Source organism: Electrona antarctica (assembly GCF_951216825.1).
Source record: "Electrona antarctica genome assembly, chromosome: 23".
NCBI lineage: Eukaryota > Metazoa > Chordata > Actinopteri > Myctophiformes > Myctophidae > Electrona > Electrona antarctica.
In genome coordinates, this window is record NC_136804.1 from 31085955 (window position 1) to 31101125 (window position 15171).

Here is a 15171-nt window from a genome sequence, read left to right on the forward strand (position 1 = left end):
CCATGACAGGAGATGATCTATTACTACTCCTAGGTATTTGTATGAACATACCTGGTTAATCTGTTCACCATGAATAGTAATGGGGGATCTGTGTGTCTCTGGTGGTGCACCAAATATAATCTCTTCTGTCTTTTGAGTGGTGTAAACCACTCCTACAACTGGCTTTTGTGTGCAGAAAAAAATGAGCATGGTTGCTATGTTCAAAATAATTTCTGACGTAATTAAATCACACCCGGGTGAACTGGATGACCGTAGCAACCGTGGTCATTTTCTCTGCACAAAAAAAGCCAGTTGTGAAATCACATCCGGGTGTGATTTCATTACGTCAGATCAGAGCTGATCAGGCTATATAATACCTTATTACGTCAGACCACAGCTGATCATGCTATATAAAACCTTACACCACTCAGTTCACACGGGTGTGATTTTTTGTGTTAATGATGAGAGCGTTGTTATCACTCCATTCAACCACCGCATTTACTCTTTGTTGGTGCAGTCCAGGATCACTGGATCTTCTTAACCAAGTAGTTCACCCGAAACAGCTTCAAGTATTAAACGATTGGCCACTGCCTGACTGGGTAGTCTACCTCCTTTCAAATTGCTATTACATGTATTACAAATCCAGTCTTTCTCCCCTGTTCTTTTTTTCCTGTATTTCGGATCAAATACCAGTCTTGTCAGATGCTTCCTCACTTTAACAGATTCTGAGTATTTTATCTCATTAAATATTACCACACATTTTTCTATGGCTTCAATCATTATTCGATCACGGAGTTGTCGTTTATGTGTTTCATTTCCTTTGATCTCCTCGAGTCTTTTTCTTCGGATATCCTTGAGTTTTTGGTTACGCATGACCAACCGTCCCTTTCGTCTTTCACCCGTTTCATTTTTTCGGATATTTCTAAGTCGTTGGTTTCGCTTATCTTTTTTCATTTGTAGAATTCCAAGTCCTTTTTCACCCGTACACTTTTCATCGTATGATTCCTTTCTTTTTAAAAGCCGTTGCTTTCGTTGTCCATCTGTTTCATTTTTCCGGATTTCCCTACGCTTTAGGTTTTGCTTTTTGCCCATCTCCTTAAATAGATTCCCAAGCATTATTTTAGCTGTAAGCTTTCTTTGGAGATTCGGAGATCTTACAGTGTACTCCCGTCTGACGTTTGTATCATTTATCTAGGTCTATTTCAACCGGCAGATCTTTAGAATGTCGATATTGTCGATGTTCTTTCAATCTGTATCCTTATGATCACGTGTGCCTTTGTCCTTCCTCTCTCCTCCTTTGTATTTTCAATTCTGTATTTAATTACCTACTGCTCTTTCCAAGTACAAATCCTGAGCTAGTAGATGATGGTCCTCCTATGTAATCCTTCTTCTCTCCGGGTCCAAGTCCTCCTTGACTCTCTTGGTCGCAGCTTTTGGGTAACAAAAGCGGATTTGCCTACTCCGAGAGGCTGGTATTTGATGTAAGTGCGCCGGGGTTTCCTTCTTTAAGAGGCTGGTACGCTTGTGGAACATGTGGAACGCTTGAATTAATTTATTTTTCTGACCCTGTAAACAGTTATGTAAAACATAGATTGGTTACGTAACCAACAACAACCAATTAGGGACTACAAACGTAAATGACGTAATTAATCTATGTTTCGAAATCAATTGATGGGTAATAGGAATTGTATTGGTTGTTAATGTTGTTGTAATTGAGATAGGTTTCATGTTTGGAGGACACAAGTACAGAAGTAGACTATGTATGGCTTATTTAGCCAGGAAGATTACATATTAAAAACTAATATATTAAATATATTAAAATATATTAAAATACAATCTGATAACTAATAACATTCGGTGGTTATAACTGGCTGTCAATGGTGACGTAATTACGATATGTTTCAATATTGATTGGGTAAATGAAAGGAATAGAATGCACCCGCACACTGTATATTTGCTCAGTACAAGAGTATTTTTCATTTTAATGCAATGTTCCGGTCCCTCCGGACCTTCTTCAGGCATAGATGAAGAAAATGTTGCATTAAAAAGAAAAATCACACCCGTGTGAAGTGAGTGGTGCAACTCCGTGTGGGGGTCCCCGGGGTGGGGGGGAGCTCCAGACCCACATGAACGCACACAGGGGTGCGGGCCGGTTCCGGCGAGCCGCCCCGCGTCCAAAACGGTAGAGAAATGACAGAGTTACCATGTGGGGGTCCCCGGGGGTGGGGGGGGAGCTCCAGACCCCCAGGAACGTGGTCAGGGGGCCGGGCCGGTTCCATTGTCCGAAACGGTTGAGAAATGACCATGCTGTTTCGTGCTCATACATACCCAGCCAGCCAGACAGCCAGCCAGCTACCCACACACATAACTCCGTAAGGGAATACCAGAAAAAAAGAAAATCGAATTTTGTTTTATTAATTCATGAAAATGTTAGCTTTTTTTTTTTTTTTTTTTTTAAGATATTTTTTTGCGGCTTACGCCTTTTATTGGTTTTTGAAGGGACAGACAGTAGGCTGACAGGAAACGGGAGAGAGATGGGGGAAGACATGCAGTAAACTGCGGCACACTGCGACTGGATTACCAGTCGGGTGCCCAGACGGTTACGCCACCGCCTGGGCATGTTAGCTTTTTTTGATAGGTTCTCAGAAAGTGTAATATGTCTTGGTCCAAGCAGTCTGTCAGAGTAACCCTAGAATTAGTTTGTGTACTCATTTGTGTACTCCCCCAGAGTTACTGTCGAAGTGTCCTTGAGCAAGACACTGAACCCCTAATTGCTCCCGATGTGCTAGTTGGTGCCTTGCATGGTTTCCGCTGCCATCGGTGTATGAATGTGTGTGTGAATGGGTGAATGTATGCACAATCTATGTAAAGCGCCTTGGATAAAGGCGCTATATAAAATACACCATTTACCATTTACCATTTATAGTGGCCCGTTCCATCGTCAAAGTTGCCCACCCCTGCTCTAATCCCACCTCATTAATTTGACATAAACGTTGAGTTTCTTCTTGTTGCTCTTCCCCCGTTCAGTCCAGGAACATCCCGTCGTCCGATGACTTCTCCCTCAGTAAGACCCTGGGCGACCCCATCAAGATCAGAGCGTGGAACATCGCAGGCCTCCCCACCGACACCTTCTCCATAGACAACGGCATAATTGTCACCAATTCACGTCGATGGTGAGTCCTTCTCTCCCAAGAGATCTATCAAGACAACATACTTCCAGTACTTTAAAGGTTGGGTAAGTGATTTATTTGGTTAAAATAAGTGTTAAAAATGTCTATATTGTGATAGTACTCATTGGTATATAGTCTTTGTTCAGTAACAGGAGTCTCCATTTCTGTCCAGCTTTTTATTAAACAGAAAATCCAATTTCAGGTCGGGATACCAATTTTATCCAATCAGGATAGAGAACGCAGTCAGGATACAGATTAAACAAGTGGAATTGGAAGTGATGACACAAAGAAATGAGCAGACAATATTGGAGCTCAAACACTATACAAATTAACCTGATAAATGGCTATACTATAATGGCTACTATTTGACTACCCTGTACATCCTGGTTCTCTAACATCTCAATGTCACAAAAATCTAAGCTTCAAACCTCCCAGAACAAACTAATCCGACTCCTTCTAGGCCTAGGGCCCATGACCCACCTTTACGCAACGCATTTTGATGGCATAGGATGGCTCCGGGTAGAAGACAGAGTCAAGCAGTTGAAAATGGGACTGACATTCAAAATTGTAAACGCAGCTCTGCCCTCCATGCCCCCCAACGCAGCTCTGCCCTCCATGCCCTCAGTGCCCATTTACTTGACTGATTACCTAACAAAGGTGAGCAACTCCCACAGCCACAACACTAAGAGGGAGCCTAAATAATGATCTGGTGCCACCCACATTTAGAACAAATAGAGAGTATGCACATGCATGATTTTCCCATCAGGACACGCCCCCCTCATCTAGACTGAGTGGCAAAACATTGAGCAGCATGGAGTGTTGGAGTTTGGAAGCGCTCGTTGGAAATCACTCAACCGTCCTGCGTACCACCTGTTTCTAAATGTCACATAATGCAGGAGTCAGCAAAATGTTGTGTTATTGAAAACAAGCACTTCCAAACTCTGACACTTAGAAACATAATCAACTGCAGGACATTTCTTGACAAAGTAGCTCATAACGTTTCTATGGTGGATTTTTATGAAACAAAAACTTTTCGTACAGCTGCAATGTTGGTGAGTTTAACATTGTTTAATGCAATCAGACAGGACTTTTCTGTTTGGATGAATGGGCTGGCAAGGCCAGAAAGTAGTTTTTTGCCACTCAGTGGGCGTTCCTGCATAACTTCCAGGTACAATGATGTCACACGCATACCCTCTATATGGGTAAATTCACTTTCCACAGCACTGCCACTCAGGTGTGGAATGCCCTGCCCCCCTCCCTCAAAACAAGCAAATCACTGGCTTCCTCTAAAACCCGAAAATGCACCTGTCATTGTCTGCGGATCAAAAGGAGAGAAGGTGATTGCCCCACCTCCTTATACCTCCCTCCGATTTAATTATTTGTATTTTGTCCTGTACATAGTTATCATGTTTTTGAGATATCTCGATTATTGTCATTGTTGTGTTTGTGAATGAATGCATGGGACCCGAATGGAAACAAGGCCGCAAGGTCTTTCTTCTGTGCTATATCCTTTTGGACCAATTATACTGATACTGATCAATCAATACTGTCCTGATTTTGTCACCTACCTGAATTTTTTTGTTAAAGAGCTGGAGAGACAGGGAGACTCATGTTACTGAACAAACACTCTATAGCAATGATTACTATCAGAATATAGTGAATTAGTGATTTTACATTCTAACAAATACTGTTTGTTTTAACCAAAAACAATATCACTTACCCTACCTTTAAGTACATTTTGATACCAATACATTTACTCAAGTAAATGTAGAATTGCAGACATTTACCTGTAACAGAGTACTTCTACATTGCAGTAGGCCTATTGATACTTTAAAATGTGAGTACTTTTTTCCATCACTGTTTCAAACCACCACCTCCTGACTGACTCTCCCTCCCTCCGTCCATCCGTCCAGGCCTCTGATGATCGACCCTCAGGGTCAGGCCAACAAGTGGGTGAAGAACTCGGAGAGGGAGAACAACCTGAGCCTGATCAAGCTGACGGACCCCGACTACATGAGGACTCTGGAGAACTGCGTCCAGTTTGGGACGCCCCTGCTGCTGGAGAACGTAGGGGAGGAGCTGGACCCGTCGTTGGAATCACTGCTGACCAAGCAGACCTTCAAACAAGGTGAACATTAGAACCTCTGCTGACCAAGCAGACCTTCAAACAAGGTGAACATTAGAACCTCTGCTGACCAAGCAGACCTTCAAACAAGGTGAACACTAGAACCACTGCTGACCAAGCAGACCTTCAAACAAGGTGAACTGAACCAACGTTGTTTTCATTCAGGCGGTGCATCAGACTGGGAATGATGGAGTACTGTATTGTACTGTTTGTTTTCATTCAGGCGGTGTGGACTCGGAGTAGGGCTTTAAGCAACTAGTTGACTATTCAACTAGTCGACTAGTAAATCCACTAGTCGACCTTGTTGGTACTAGTTGACTAGTTGATAAGGTCAGCTAGAATGCTATATTATAGTCACCAATGTACACAGTTTTTAAATGTACACATATTATTATTATTATTTTAATTTTAGTAGTTAATCAACTAGTCGACTAGTAAACTAGACAAATAGTCAACTAGTAAAAATCACTAGAAGTGAAAGCCCCAGTGTGGAGTGCATCAGACTGGGAGACAGCGTGATTGAGTACTGTACCGTTTGTTTTCCTTCAGGCGGTGTGGAGTGCATCAGACTGGGAGACAGCGTGATTGAGTACTGTACTGTTTGTTTTCCTTCAGGCGGTGTGGAGTGCATCAGACTCGGGGACAGTGTGATCGAGTACTCCAGTGACTTCCGGTTCTACATTACCACCAAGCTGCGTAACCCCCACTACCTCCCCGAGCTGGCCACCAAGGTGTCCCTGCTCAACTTCATGATCACCCCCGAGGGCCTGGAGGACCAGCTCCTGGGCATCGTGGTCGCCAAGGAGAGGTAGGTACAGTAGTAGGATCAGTGAGCGTTTTTCCTTGTCATTCTTCATTGTACAAAAGCATTATTCAACCTCAAAAAGTAGGATTTCTTTTTTTAAATCCGAAAAGGTAGCACATCCAAAATTTTAAATGAATGGCGGACAAAGTACTCATATTTCCTTTTTTATTGGCACACACCAAAAAGCATTCCTTTATGCTCTGATGAACGCTCATAGCTGAAACGCGTAAGCGTTCCTTTTTGGTGTATGCCAATAAAAAAGTGGAATTTTTTTAATTCCTGCTTTTTGATGTATACGTCTAGCACTTCACTGAAAACCAGACTGTGAAGATGAATATCCTTCGGGACAATAAAGATTATTACTCTGGATTATAGTATTTCTTTCTTTTTTTCACGGCTCCTGTCTGTGTTCCAGGCCAGAGTTGGAAGAAGAGCGCAACGCCCTGATCGTGCAGTCGGCGGCCAACAAGAAGCAGCTGAAGGACATCGAGGACCAGATCCTGGACCTGCTGCAGGCCTCTGAGGGCAACATCCTGGAGGACGAGAGCGCCATCCACATCCTGGACTCCGCCAAGATCATGTCCAACGAGATCTCCAAGAAACAACAGGTACAAAGGGATCATGTCCAACGAGATCTCTAATTAACAGCAGATCTGTCTGTCTGCTGGGCTAAGGAACAAAGATCATGTCCCAATGAGATCTCTAAGAAACAGCAGGTCTGTCTGTCTGCTGGGCTAATGAACAGAGATCATGTCCCAACGAGATCTCTAATTAACAGCAGATCTGTCTGTCTGCTGGGCTAATGAACAAAGATCATGTCCCAACGAGATCTCTAAGAAACAGCAGGTCTGTCTGTCTGCTGGGCTAATGAACAGAGATCATGTCCCAACGAGATCTCTAAGAAACAGCAGGTCTGTCTGTCTGCTGGGCTAATGAACAGAGATCATGTCCCAACGAGATCTCTAAGAAACAGCAGGTCTGTCTGTCTGCTGGGCTAATGAACAGAGATCATGTCCCAACGAGATCTCTAAGAAACAGCAGGTTTGTCTGTCTGCTGGGCTAATGAACAGAGATCACGTCCCAACGAGATCTCTAAGAAACAGCAGGTCTGTCTGTCTGCTGGGCTAATGAACAAAGATCATGTCCAACGAGATCTCTAAGAAACAGCACCTTTTTTAATAATTACAGTGATCAGTTTCACCATAATGAATTGTCCAGTTTCCCCTCATATCACTCCCGCTTCGATCCGGTGAAAGAAAAACGGCTCAAACCGGCAATGGAAAATCCGCTGGCTTAGGCTGAGCTCACACCTTTAATGCAATTCTCGTGCTCGTTGGATCAATGCTGTGTAGTATCATGGCCGCCCAATGCATTTCCAATGGAGGTCACATGGTTTGACACAACATTGTGTTGTGTCAGGGGGAGGGGCGCATTCGACTGCGCCCCATGACACAACACAGCATTGATCCAACGAGCACAGAGAATTGCATTAAAGGTGTGAGCTCAGCCTAAGGGTGCACTCACACGGTTAATGCAATTCGAAGGCAGTCGAATGCGCCCCTCCCCCTCACACAACACAATGTTGTGTCAAACCATGTGACCTCCATTGGAAATGCATTGGGCGGCCATGATACTACACAGCATTGATCCAACGAGCACGAGAATTGCATTAAAGGTGTGAGCTCAGCCTTAGGCTGAGCTCACACGGTTAATGCAGTGATTTTTGTTGTGAGTGTCATGGCCGCCCCCAATGCATTTCCAATGGAGGTCACATGGTCTGTTGTATGGCTTTCAGCTGTGTTTCGACTGCGCCCCTCCCCCTCACACAACACAATGTTGTGTCAAACCATGTGACTCCCATTGGAAATGCATTGGGGTGGCCATGACACTACCCAATGAGCATAGAGCATTGCATTAACCGCTATACTAAATGCAATAGATGGTCAATCCTGAGCTGAAGAGTCTTAAACCACTGATAGCTGAGTCCAGAGAAGGCTACAGGGTGTCACTGTTTTTTAAACCACCACCATCAACAGGTGGCTAAGAAAACAGAGCTGAAGATAGCTGAGTCCATAGAAGGCTACAGGGTGTAACTGTTTTAAACCACCACCATCAACAGGTGGCTGAGAAAACAGAGCTGAAGATAGCTGAGTCCAGAGAAGGCTACAGGGTGTAACTGTTTTAAACCACCACCATCAACAGGTGGCTGAGAAAACAGAGCTGAAGATAGCTGAGTCCAGAGAAGGCTACCGGGCTGTGGCCAAGCACTCGTCCATCCTGTTCTTCAGCATCGCTGACCTGGCCAACATCGACCCCATGTACCAGTACTCCCTCAGCTGGTTCCAAAACCTCTACGTCAACTCCATCCAGGACAGGCGAGTGAAATATAACTGATTCTGAACAACACCTAGAATCCAGCGCACACATAACAAATGGATGTTGTGCATACAAAAAATGGTATACTGCTCGCCACGACCGTATTGTTGACCTAGTGTCTGATGCAGCTCGAAAATATATGCCATCCACTGCAGCAATGTTTAAACATTCAAAGAGTGTTACCGGATTGTGCATGCGATGCACAAGGAGGTCCTGATTCTGGAGGTGGTCTGTGTCTTTGATTTGTACATGGACAAGGCATTCCAAGATAAACATTTTAAGTATACCACTTGGAATACTTGGAATCATAACAATTAACCTTGGGTATCGATGTAGATTCGCCATACTGATACATGTACACTGTACATAAACTGACCATGAGTGGCAGCTGGCATGACAAAGAGGAAAGCCAAACAACTTAATTGCCAAATTAAGTGTGTGTGTGTGTGTGTGTGTGTGTGTGTGTGTGTGTGTGTGTGTGTGTGTGTGTGTGTGTGTGTGTGTGTGTGTGCGTGTGTGCGTGTGTGCGTGTGTGCGTGTGTGCGTGTGTGCGTGTGTGCGCGTGTGCGCGTGCGTGCGTGCGTGCGCGCGCGCGATTAACCTTTCAACATCAAAGATGTTATGTCCAGGGATATTTGTTAGTTTAGTTAGCTTAGTTAAAGCCGTGGATTTCAACCCTTTTCATATCAAGGTCCAGTATGCATTCAGTATTTGAGCCACTATACGGACCACCATTTGATGACATTCAGCCACTCACACCCCAAACTAAATCATATTTTGTTATTGTTGGATACGATTTTGTCCACAATTCCATGCTGTATTGATGTTGGTAGCATTAGGAGAGACAACAGGCAGATGTTCCAAATAACAACTATTTTACATTCTCTAATGTAGAGTTCGTGTAAATTTATTTAGAAAATGCTGTGTCATCAATACCTCTTGAAATAAATAAAATAGATAAATGGTTCGATGCAGAATCGCGACGCATCTCTGAATCGATTATGTTTGACACCACTACAGTACAGTAAGACTCATTCACCTCTTTTGGTGTTTTAAGAATTCTGTTCTACTTTAGCTATTGAAAATAGCAGATCTACAAGCGCGGCACTCTATTTTGAAAAATCGTGAAAATGTGGCACAAATCTTTGAAAATATATTCTTTCAGAGTTTTTACTCAAATCGTTGCTTCTGGGGCCATCTATTTTCAGATGGGGGTTCGGCGGCCAATTACATATAATTTTTGGGTGTTCCTTGACATGAAATATTGAGCACCACTGATATAGAAACATAGGTAAAAGGTATCCTTCCTCCAAGTAGTACTGCTTGTCAGGGTGTAAATTGCAGACTTGAAAAGAAAAGAGTCCAAGGCACTCCGTCCTTGGTGAAGAATTAAATAATTTATTTGATGATGAGCAAGGCAAATAAATAACAGGACCTACGCGTTTCGACCAAAAGGTCTTCGTCAGGGTCTATCTGCCAGCTTGGCTGATTAGTCACCTTTAAATACAACCAGGTGGTGGGTGTGATCCAATCATGTCATTGCATCGTTATTATTTCATTGGCATATAAATGATTTCATTTTAGTTACATTATTTCGTTGTATAAATATGTTGATTACACATCATTAGTCAAAGAAAATAATAATAATAAAAATAACAAAACACCCAAAGTGACCAGCACCAAGTGAAAAGTAAAAGACAATTAATGGGAAAACAAAGGGAAGAGTATAAAGTAAATAATTATATTGACACATTTAAATAGTAACCCAATTCACAGAGAAAATAGATGAACAGGACCATCAGAGAAAAGGCAGGAAATCAACTTCGTCATTTAGAAACATATAGGTATTTCAGAAACTGTCATGATTTAGAAGACATTTTTTTTAAATTTTGATGTCAGGCCTAAATGTGAATAATAATGATATTGTCACATGGTTGTTCAGTAACAAGTCCAGGATCCTGGAGAAGAGGCTGCGCTACCTAATGGATTACTTCACGTACAACCTGTACTGCAACGTGTGTCGCTCTCTGTTCGAGAAGGACAAGCTGCTCTTCTCCTTCCTGCTCTGTTCCAACCTCCTGCTGTAAGTATACTGTACTTATACAACCTGTACTGCAACGTGTGTCGCTCTCTGTTCGAGAAGGACAAGCTGCTCTTCTCCTTTCTGCTCTGTTCCAACCTCCTACTGTAAGTATACTGTACTTATACAACCTGTACTGCAACGTGTGTCGCTCTCTGTTCGAGAAGGACAAGCTGCTCTTCTCCTTCCTCCTCTGTTCCAACCTCCTACTGTAAGTATACTGTACTTATACAACCTGTACTGCAACGTGTGTCGCTCTCTGTTCGAGAAGGACAAGCTGCTCTTCTCCTTCCTCCTCTGTTCCAACCTCCTACTGTAAGTATACTGTACTTATACAACCTGTACTGCAACGTGTGTCGCTCTCTGTTCGAGAAGGACAAGCTGCTCTTCTCCTTTCTGCTCTGTTCCAACCTCCTACTGTAAGTATACTGTACTTATACAACCTGTACTGCAACGTGTGTCGCTCTCTGTTCGAGAAGGACAAGCTGCTCTTCTCCTTCCTCCTCTGTTCCAACCTCCTACTGTAAGTATACTGTACTTATACAACCTGTACTGCAACGTGTGTCGCTCTCTGTTCGAGAAGGACAAGCTGCTCTTCTCCTTCCTCCTCTGTTCCAACCTCCTACTGTAAGTATACTGTACTTATACAACCTGTACTGCAACGTGTGTCGCTCTCTGTTCGAGAAGGACAAGCTGCTCTTCTCCTTCCTCCTCTGTTCCAACCTCCTACTGTAAGTATACTGTACTTATACAACCTGTACTGCAACGTGTGTCGCTCTCTGTTCGAGAAGGACAAGCTGCTCTTCTCCTTCCTCCTCTGTTCCAACCTCCTACTGTAAGTATACTGTACTTATACAACCTGTACTGCAACGTGTGTCGCTCTCTGTTCGAGAAGGACAAGCTGCTCTTCTCCTTCCTCCTCTGTTCCAACCTCCTACTGTAAGTATACTGTACTTATACAACCTGTACTGCAACGTGTGTCGCTCTCTGTTCGAGAAGGACAAGCTGCTCTTCTCCTTCCTCCTCTGTTCCAACCTCCTACTGTAAGTATACTGTACTTATACAACCTGTACTGCAACGTGTGTCGCTCTCTGTTCGAGAAGGACAAGCTGCTCTTCTCCTTCCTCCTCTGTTCCAACCTCCTACTGTAAGTATACTGTACTTATACAACCTGTACTGCAACGTGTGTCGCTCTCTGTTCGAGAAGGACAAGCTGCTCTTCTCCTTCCTGCTCTGTTCCAACCTCCTACTGTAAGTATACTGTACTTATACAACCTGTATAGTCTGCAGTGGTGGAAAATGTACTCAATTGTTTAACTTAAGTAAAAGTACCAATACTGCAATTTAGAACTACTTCGTTACATGTAAAAGTACGGAATTGAAAATGTACTTGAGTAAAAGTACAAAAGTATCGGCATCAATTTGACTTAAAGTACTAAAAGTACTCATATTGCAGAATGTCTCATTTCACAAGTTCAAAAAGTGTAGAAAATATATTGAAAATAGCCGATCTACAAGCTCACAATGCGTCGCGTTGCGAGCTTGTACATCGGCTATTTTCAAATGGCCGAAATGTATAGGGTTGAAGTGGTTAATGTATGTTTTCTAATCAAAATTTAAATCTCCAAAGTAACTAGTAACTAAAGTTTTCAAATTATTGTAGTGAAGTAAAAGTACAAATGTAGGCTCCGAGATGTAGTGGAGTAGAAGTAAAAGTACTGGAAATTGGAAATACTCAAGTAAAGTACAAATAACTCAAAATTGTACTTAAGTACAGTACTTAAGTAAAAGTACTTAGTTACTTTCCACCACTGATAGTCTGGTAGGAAGGTGGGGGTCCCATGCACCCGAAAGATTTTTTTTTTTTAACCTACATTTTTTTATAATCCTTAAGGTGTAAATTAATTTTGATGTTACCCATGCTAATTATTGTCCCATATATGTTTTTTTAACCATATGTTGTGTCCGTCCTGGATTTTCGGCTGTGAAAAATAAAAACTTTAAATCAACATAGCTCCTGATTTGAACTATACCTGTACATCTGACAGAAACCATTCACCCCTTTTTTGTCTTTTTGTTTGTCTTTGCATGATGAATTGAATGATGTGAAGATTTGCTGCTCTTCTCCTTTCTGCTCTGTTAATATCTGTTAATATAATATTTGGGGGTCCTTTATATGTATTAGTTTGAGAACCACTGGTTTCTCAGAAAACAAAAGACATTTGTAGAATCTGGTCTCAGGTTTTATTTCTTTCATGTCTTATTTTTCCTGTGATGATATTGAATTTTTGTTGTTGTTGCTTTTACCCGTGATTATATTGAATCTTGGTGTTATTCTTCATGTCATGTCTATGAATTGATTGCATAGGGCCTACATGGAAACAAGACCGCAAGGATGTTTTTTTTTGTGCTATCCCTTTTGGACTGAAGTATTCAATCAATCAACCAATCAATCAATCAATCAAATTAGTTAGTTAGTATTGATGTTTTTTTTGTTTTTGTTTTTTTTATGCAGGGCGAAGCAGGAGATTGCGTACGCTGACTTCATGTTCCTGCTGACGGGAGGAGTGGGCCTGGAGAACAGCACTCCCAACCCAGACCCCACATGGCTGCAGGACCGGAGCTGGGACGAGATCTGCAGAGCCAGCGATACACTGCCTGGCCTCCAGGGAATAAAGTAATGTAGTTCTGCATAGAGCCAGCGATACACTGCCTGGCCTCCAGGGAATAAAGTAATGTAGTTCTGCATAGAGCCAGCGATACACTGCCTGGCCTCCAGGGAATAAAGTAATGTAGTTCTGCATAGAGCCAGCGATACACTGCCTGGCCTCCAGGGAATAAAGTAATGTAGTTCTGCATAGAGCCAGCGATACACTGCCTGGCCTCCAGGGAATAAAGTAATGTAGTTCTGCATATAGAGCCAGCGATACACTGCCTGGCCTCCAGGGAATAAAGTAATGTAGTTCCGTAGAACCAGCGATACACTGCCTGGCCTCCAGGGAATAAAGTAATGAAGATCTGCATAGAGCCAGCGATACACTGCCTGGCCTCCAGGGAATAAAGTAATGCTGCCCACTGTTGTTGAACATAACGTGTCTGTTCCAGTGACTTGTAAACTGGACAGCTATAAATTTACCTTAGTATTAACCGCGTACTACAGAGTAAAGTAAATTTACCTTAGTATTAACAGTGTACTGCAGAGTAAAGTCTCATTTATAGACACCGTCATGTGTGTGACAGTGTCTCCTGTCATTTATAGACACCGTCATGTGTGTGACGGTGTCTCTTGTCTGCAATCATGCAATTAAGTATGCAGTATTAATTAGACCTTTTCAATCAAATACCAAAAATAAAGCCAGTCTAGCTCAGCTCTTTTTATATAAATTGACCTGAGCAAAGCAGTGAAGCCAGGATTAAACTAGTTGACCACACGGATAGTCGCTCACTGTGTAAACAAACCAGACAATCCCAGAAGTATGGTGGCCGCTACCACGTGACACATATGTTGACGCCCCCTCAAGGAGATTTTGGTACACTCTATACCTCAAAATGTTGCTCAACTACGGTGCTTGAGTAAATGCACTTAGTGACTTTCCACCACTGCCTTTCCTCCCCGTCTCAGAGAGGCGTTGGTGGAGTCCGCGGAGGGCTTCAGGGCCATCTACGACAGCACGGAGCCCTACAACAGCCGCCTGCCGGCGCCGTGGTGCGAGCGCCTCAACGACCTGCAGAAGATGGTCGTCTACCGCTGCCTGCGGCCCGACAAGATCACGCCGGCCGTCGCCAACTACGTGACCAACAAGCTGGGCAAGAAGTTCGTGGAGCCGCCGCCCTTTGACCTGAGCAAGAGTTACCTGGACTCCAACTGCACCGTCCCTCTGGTGTTTGTGCTGTCGCCGGGAGCAGACCCCATGGCTAGTAAGTGTTGACCCCAAGTGTTGACCCCATGGCTAGTAAGTGTTGACCCCAAGTGTTGACCCCATGGCTAGTAAGTGTTGACCCCAAGTGTTGACCCCATGGCTAGTAAGTGTTGTATGACCAGTATATTATGTTTCATACTGTGCTGCGGTTTCAAATCAATCAATCAATCAATCGACATACATGTCCGTCTCCTTCTCCAGGCTTGCTAAAGTTTGCCCACGTCAAGAGGATGGCCAGTTCCAAGTTCCAGGTCATCTCCCTGGGGCAGGACCAGGGTCCCATCGCTGCCAGGCTGATCGCAGCCGCCATGAAGGAGGGGACGTGGGTATGTCTGCAGAACTGCCACCTGGCCGTGTCCTGGATGCCCACGCTGGAGAAGATCTGTGAGGACTTCAGTCCCGAACGATGCCACCCGGACTTCCGCCTCTGGCTCACCAGCTACCCCTCGCCCAAGGCAAGAAGACACAATTAAGTGCACGATGCAGTCATAAGGGGCTGTAGCCCGGCCCAGCCTGTACCCATGATTTCTGGTTTAGAGGGGCGTGTGCCGATGGAAGCGGTGGATCCTATTGGTTCACCGATCTGAGCGTTTTGTAGTTGTTTAGTTTCCACTAACAGCCTCCATGTTTGTAGTTTCCACTAACAACCTCTGTTTGTAGTTTCCACTAACAGCATCCGTGTTTGTAGTTTCCACTAACAGCCTCCATGTTTGTAG

At 43.6% G+C, this 15171-nt stretch overlaps 1 protein-coding gene and 1 long non-coding RNA gene across 2 annotated transcripts in view; both read left to right on the plus strand.

Moving 5' to 3' along the window:
• Window positions 1-15171, plus strand: part of LOC306916580 — a 144595-nt gene that overhangs the window by 89087 nt on the left and 40337 nt on the right. The gene's annotated exons all lie outside the window — the stretch shown is intronic.
• LOC306916577 (dynein axonemal heavy chain 12-like) overlaps window positions 1-15171 on the plus strand; it is a gene marked incomplete at its 3' end in the record, with an annotated part of 94759 nt that overhangs the window by 65498 nt on the left and 14090 nt on the right. The window contains exons 59-67 of the mRNA XM_079494500.1: window positions 3007-3152; window positions 5063-5277; window positions 5890-6082; window positions 6495-6687; window positions 8282-8454; window positions 10398-10538; window positions 13051-13212; window positions 14158-14453; window positions 14657-14910. Coding sequence (XP_079350626.1) covers window positions 3007-3152; window positions 5063-5277; window positions 5890-6082; window positions 6495-6687; window positions 8282-8454; window positions 10398-10538; window positions 13051-13212; window positions 14158-14453; window positions 14657-14910 — 1773 coding nt within the window. The remainder of the gene's footprint in view (window positions 1-3006; window positions 3153-5062; window positions 5278-5889; window positions 6083-6494; window positions 6688-8281; window positions 8455-10397; window positions 10539-13050; window positions 13213-14157; window positions 14454-14656; window positions 14911-15171) is intronic.